The sequence below is a fragment of the Pelecanus crispus genome, chromosome 7, assembly GCF_030463565.1.
Source record: "Pelecanus crispus isolate bPelCri1 chromosome 7, bPelCri1.pri, whole genome shotgun sequence".
Taxonomy (NCBI): Eukaryota; Metazoa; Chordata; class Aves; order Pelecaniformes; family Pelecanidae; genus Pelecanus; species Pelecanus crispus.
The window spans coordinates 51,368,376-51,374,375 of NC_134649.1; the positions used below are offsets into that span (position 1 = coordinate 51,368,376).

The 6,000-nt window shown below is 56.7% G+C and overlaps 1 protein-coding gene across 1 annotated transcript; it reads left to right on the plus strand.

The window, feature by feature from the left end:
• Window positions 1–2,738: 2,738 nt before the first annotated feature.
• Window positions 2,739–5,365, plus strand: RHO (rhodopsin). The gene is made up of 5 exons (XM_075714628.1): window positions 2,739–3,099; window positions 4,034–4,202; window positions 4,319–4,484; window positions 4,726–4,965; window positions 5,246–5,365. The coding sequence occupies exons 1-5, from the start codon at window positions 2,739–2,741 to the stop codon at window positions 5,363–5,365; spliced, it is 1,056 nt and encodes a 351-aa protein (XP_075570743.1).
• Window positions 5,366–6,000: the final 635 nt, after the last annotated feature.

The following is a 6,000-nucleotide window of genomic DNA, read 5'->3' on the forward strand; positions in this document are numbered from 1 at the left end:
GTCAAGGTTTGAAAAGTGTATTGGGCTTTTCCAGGCAAAAACACTTGACATATCTCATACGTTGTGAAGATGTTCTAGTTCCAGACTGCCCTGTGCCATTGAAACTCTTGGGTAACTTCACGATAAGGAATCCCTGGACGTACAAAAGTCCCACCACGGTGCTTTTATCTGAAGCTATTGTGAATGGTTGACCAACTTTTTCTTCCACTTGCCCCGTTCTACCTCATTACTGCTTGCCTCTCCCACTGCTGTACTCCAGTGGTGACGCACGCCAGGCCCTAAGCTGCTAACCTCAGCAGTGGCTTACTGCATCAGAGCTTAAGGTGGCATATTTGTGTATCGGGAAGATAACCCTTTAATCCTTCTCGTGTGGCCAGGTACAACTATGAACGGCTGCATTTGCCGTTAGGTAGTGGCACTGCTCTGGCCTTGGCAACACGTGTGAAAAGTTAATTGAGAGGGATTTAGGATGAGCGCAGTGTGTGTGAGGATGTGGTATTTTCACGTTAGCGTGAAGAAAGACCTTTGGGACTGTCCAGCGTGATCGTGGCCTGCTTTTGGTTACAGCCAGCCAGGTCTTCCTTTGTCCATGGTGCCAGCACTTCAGCTGTTTCAGACCTTCCCTGCTTAGAGCGAAGGTTTCCCAGCTTGGGCTCTTCTTTAAAGAGAGTACAGAGCTTTGTGCTTTTTGCCTTTAAACTTTTTGCATGTGCTAAACTAACCCACGGGGAGCACTGGTGAAAACTAGGCCAGGACTGAAAGAAGTTTATGAAGTCCAAGAGGACGCGAGCTTCTGCCCACCTTGCAGCCGTGAGCTCCAGCAGCTCTGGCACCTGCCCTCCCGTGCCGATGAGGCACTCGGTTCCCCACTCCTCTGCTCCCGGCTGCGAGGAACACGGCTCAGCCCGCCGGCTGCAGCCAAAACAGCAAGGGGAGGTGCTCGGGTCCCCTCCAGCCCTGTCCCCTACCGAGGGGCAGAGCAGACAGCCCTTGCCTGGCCTCCGCGGGGGAACCAGCTGGTACCTGCCTGCCAGCTGGAATCTTACTGACTGCTAATGAGAAAGGTGATAAACAGTGGGTGGAAAAAAAGAGATGGGGAAAATAGCTTTGCAGCTTAAAAGATTAATCATGATGGTGTGAACTGTAAGGAGCCACCTTCTCCAGAAGAGATCCTCTGCGGTTGGCTTCATGGTGCTCACTCTGCTGTACGTGTTGTCCCATTGCCTCTGAAAAATTAAGAAAAGGTAACGTCTAACTCAGTCGCTGGTTGGCACAAAGAATGTTTCAAGCACAATTGAGTGGGGAGGCAGGGAGACAGGGAGTACATGGGAGGCTCCAGTGATGGCTTTCCCTGTGGAATTTGATGATTCTGCAAGGTTTTGGGGAAACTGAAGGTATCTGTCAACCAGCATATGAAGTTGAGTGTTGGCTTCAGCTCAGAACCTCCCTTCAGGAGGCTTCAGCTCCCTTCTGAGCCGCCCAGCAGGCTTCTCAGTACCAGTGCAGAATGATACCTGTCCAGGACAGGTGGACTAGGTTATTTATTAGGTGTTACCAATGTAATCAGTGTGACCCAAAACACATACAAAGCCAGGCACAGAGGAGATGGTACAACGGGAAGCCTGCCAGCGGGGTCAGTGTTTCACTGTGGTGTTCAAACCTCTCCAGGCAAGTCCCGTAGCAGACAAAGAGGTGGCTGAGAGCATGTGGAAGAAGGGTCAGTGATGCTCGTGCTGCCTGAGGGCACCCTTCTGCAGCCTCCCACAGGGAACGGCAGCTTTGGTGGGGATGGCTCTCCAGAGGGGACTAGCTGCTGCCATGGACCTACTTTCCTCTTGTAAGAGCGGGCCTGGGACACCCCTCTATCACTGACAGACCACGCAACCCCACATCTGCCCAGCCCAGCCGCCATCTGCAGCCCCCAAACCCACAGGCGTGGGGTCTTGAACCACAAATTTCCCTCCTGTTAGAAGGGGACGGAAAGAAGCTTCTGTTTGTTGGCGAGAGCCAAAAGCTCAGCCTGGGAGCCTTGAGAAAGTGCGGCCAAGAGAAGGATGGCCATGTGCCTTGTCTTTCCCTGGCACCTGATGGTAACGCATCCCATTCCCGGTACCTCTCTGTGGGGAAAATGAGGCATTTCGCACGGATGGGCAGCATACACCTGCGTGCCCATGGAGGGTGGACTGGGGGCCTTGGGAGCAGGGGGGGCAAGTGCCTCCCCTGGGCGACAGCAGCGTGAGCTGTGGATGTCCAGCTCTGGATCGTGGGGTGCAAAGATTGCCATGGGCGCAGGCCCCACCCCAAACCCTTGCTCCCTGGGGAGCACAGCCATGCTGAGAAGCGAGGCTGTGCGAGTGGGGCTGCCGTCTGGTTTGGGCCCCCCATGAAAGGTGTGGTGCAAAGCTACCTCTTTATATATGACCATGAGCTGTGGTCTCCAGCAATGACAGTGCAGGCCAGAAACAGGTGTCACCTTAATACCTTCCCAGGAAAGCCAATTACCCCTGGATGATTATGATTAATAATTCTCTAAGCCCTAATCGCGCTGACACCAATGCCTGGAGCTTACCCCAGGGGGGCACTTTATAAGGGGTGCCCTGCGGAGGTGAGCATAGCCACTTCTCCTCGGGGTGACGGCAAAGGCTGAGAGGTGGCGGGAGCCCCACTTCAGAGGCGATCCCCCCACGCTGATAAAACACCCCTGAGTAAGAGCAAAAGGCACCTCACGAACCGCAACCATGAACGGGACAGAAGGCCAAGACTTCTACGTGCCCATGTCCAACAAGACCGGGGTGGTGCGGAGCCCCTTCGAGTACCCCCAGTACTACCTGGCCGAGCCCTGGAAGTTCTCGGCGCTGGCTGCCTACATGTTCATGCTGATCCTGCTTGGCTTCCCCGTCAACTTCCTCACACTGTACGTCACCATCCAGCACAAGAAGCTCCGGACGCCTCTAAACTACATCCTTCTGAACCTGGCAGTCGCCGACCTCTTCATGGTCTTTGGAGGCTTCACGACCACCATGTACACTTCGATGAACGGGTACTTTGTCTTTGGAGTAACAGGGTGCTACATCGAAGGCTTCTTTGCTACGCTGGGCGGTAAGTTTTCCAAATATTCAGAAATCTTATGCCAGGAATTGCCCCAGATTTTAGGAGGGGGAGGGAGAACACCCAGATGATCTTGGAAAAGCATGGTATCTGGAAGGTCCTTGGTCTGATGTGGATATGGGCCGAGGCAGTTGCAGTGTTTCAGGGTGGGAGGTGAAGAAAGTGACAAATGACACCTTTTTTTTTTTTTTAACCTTATTTTGGTAGCCACCTGCTCAGTATCCTGAGAACAACAGTGCAGCAATGAAAAGCAACCAGTAGCAGATTTTGCAGTTGTTGGATTTGCACATCTTTTTGGCTTGCTTTCTGACTTGAGAGATGACAAATTTGTTCTTCCTGTTTCTGGGGCTGAGTCTGCCATTCGCTCTGATGCGGTGCGTGGTGGTGCAGGCTAGCAAAGCTGGCTCTCCTCCCCATGCCAGCCAGGCTTTGACCGAAACAGCTGTTAAATAAAAACTGTGTGTCTAAAAATGCCCTCCTCCGTTCAGCTCAGCCTTCAGCCACAGGCAGCTGTTTTACTGGTTTGGTCCTTGTGGCACACGTTTCCTGGGAAGCTGTGGGTAGTGAGGGGAAATCCTGGGATGATGGACACTCACTGCATCTCCGAGTGGGACCGTAGGCTTCCAGGTGCAGGTGCTGTCCGGGATGAGTGGTAGGATCCAGCCATGGATCGCAAAACACAGCAGCAAAGTGGTTACTGTGGGTCAGCAGTGCAGCGAGGAGGTGTCTTCTCATGCCTTCCTGCTGCATCTGCGCTTGGCCTTTGTTCATTTCTCTTTCTGAACCCTTGGTGGAGATTCACCTGCTGCCAGGCTTCTCCCATGGGAACAACAGTCTGAGAAGGCTTTGTGCTGCCATCAGCGCGTTTTTCTCCTCCTGTTGCTCAAAGTCCCTGTGTCCCCATCCCTCTCTCTCCCTGGTGTAGGTGAAATCGCTCTCTGGTCGCTGGTTGTCCTGGCCGTCGAAAGATACGTAGTGGTCTGCAAGCCCATGAGCAACTTCCGCTTCGGGGAGAACCATGCCATCATGGGCGTTGCCTTCTCCTGGATCATGGCCTTGGCGTGCGCGGCTCCCCCGCTGTTTGGCTGGTCCAGGTAGGGAGGCAGGGAGGGCACTGCGCCTGGGGCCGCGGCAGCCTGGCTGGCGGCGGCTCGGCCACGGCTACCAGCTGATCTCTGCTGGGTGCTGACCTCCCCGGCTCACCTTGCAGGTACATCCCCGAGGGCATGCAGTGCTCATGCGGGATCGACTATTACACTCTGAAACCAGAGATCAACAACGAATCTTTCGTCATCTACATGTTTGTGGTTCACTTCATGATCCCACTGATGGTCATTTTCTTCTGCTACGGGAACCTGGTTTGCACCGTCAAGGAGGTGGGTACCTGCCAGTGGCGGGGGGCTGGGGGCTGCCCCCATTCCCAGTGCTGGGAAGGGGCCCATGCCAGGCTCCAGACTGGTGACAGAAAGGGCACTCGGGGGGCCAGCCTGGCCCCCCCGAAGGGGGAAATAGCAAACTCCAGATGTGCAGCTCAACTCCCCCAAGCCCTGACCCCGCGTCCCATGCCGGCGCAGCCCTCCCCAGCTCCATCACGTTTCCATTCCCTTCTGCCCACAGGCTGCTGCCCAGCAGCAGGAGTCTGCCACCACCCAGAAGGCAGAGAAAGAAGTGACCCGCATGGTCATCATCATGGTCATCGCCTTCCTGATCTGCTGGGTCCCCTACGCCAGCGTCGCTTTCTACATCTTCACCAACCAGGGGTCGGACTTCGGCCCCATCTTCATGACCATCCCGGCTTTCTTTGCCAAGAGCTCCGCCATCTACAACCCTGTGATTTACATTGTAATGAACAAACAGGTAAGGGGCAGGGTGCCAGGCGATCTCCTTTTTTTGTATTTTGCTTTATAAGAGCTTGCAGAGAATTACGGCACTTTGAGGTACCAGCGGGCCGGGAGGGGAGTTTGTTTCCAGGTGATCTTCTCCCCGCGTGCAGGAGGGCAACCGTTGCACCTCACCCTTGGCATTGCATAAATCTTACACATGCAAGCCCATCCCGTCTGAAATGACCCAGGCGCTGTGGGGCAGCCAGAGCTGCCTGGCGTCCGCCTGCCTCACCCCGGGCTTCCCTCTCTTCCAGTTCCGTAACTGCATGATCACAACCCTCTGCTGCGGCAAGAACCCGCTGGGCGACGAGGACACGTCTGCTGGCAAGACAGAGACCTCCTCCGTCTCCACCAGCCAGGTCTCTCCCGCATAGGCCCCGCCGGAGCGGCCAGGCCTCGGGGTGGGCATCGCCGCCCCGGGAGCACGAACCTGGCCCCGCCGCTGCCACCGCCCCCGCTTCACCACCGCCACAGCCCCGCGGGGCGGGCTCCTCGCTCCTGGCACTAGGAACCCTGGGAACAAGGCTGTAAATGTGTACACACGTTTTGTAATTAAAATGCAAAGGCTTAGCTCCTCCACCGGCGTAAATCCGTGCTTTTTCTGTTGACGCGCTGAGAGCTCCCGCACCCCTGCTCTGTGTGCAGACCCCTGGCTCTGACGCCCCCGCCACGCCTGCACGCCCTGCGCTGCCGTGTGCGAGCCCCGGGCCGCGGCACAGCCACCCTCGCCTCCCTCGCCCCACCTCGACGGCCTGGCAGGGGCCGGGGCACGTCTGCCTCTGCGGGGGATGGAGCTGGGGCCACCTCCCGGCTCTGCTGCCAGGGCAGCCCCGTCGCGCTCCGGCTGCCCGGGGGCAAGTCTGGGTGCTGCGAGGTGCCCCCAGCCCTGCCAGGCGCTCCCAGCTCCAGCCCTGCCACACCTCCGGCATGTCAGCTGCCCCAGGAGGCACGGGGGGGCGGGATGGGGTACTGGCACACAAGGGCCCCCCCTCCATGCCGCAGAGGTGAG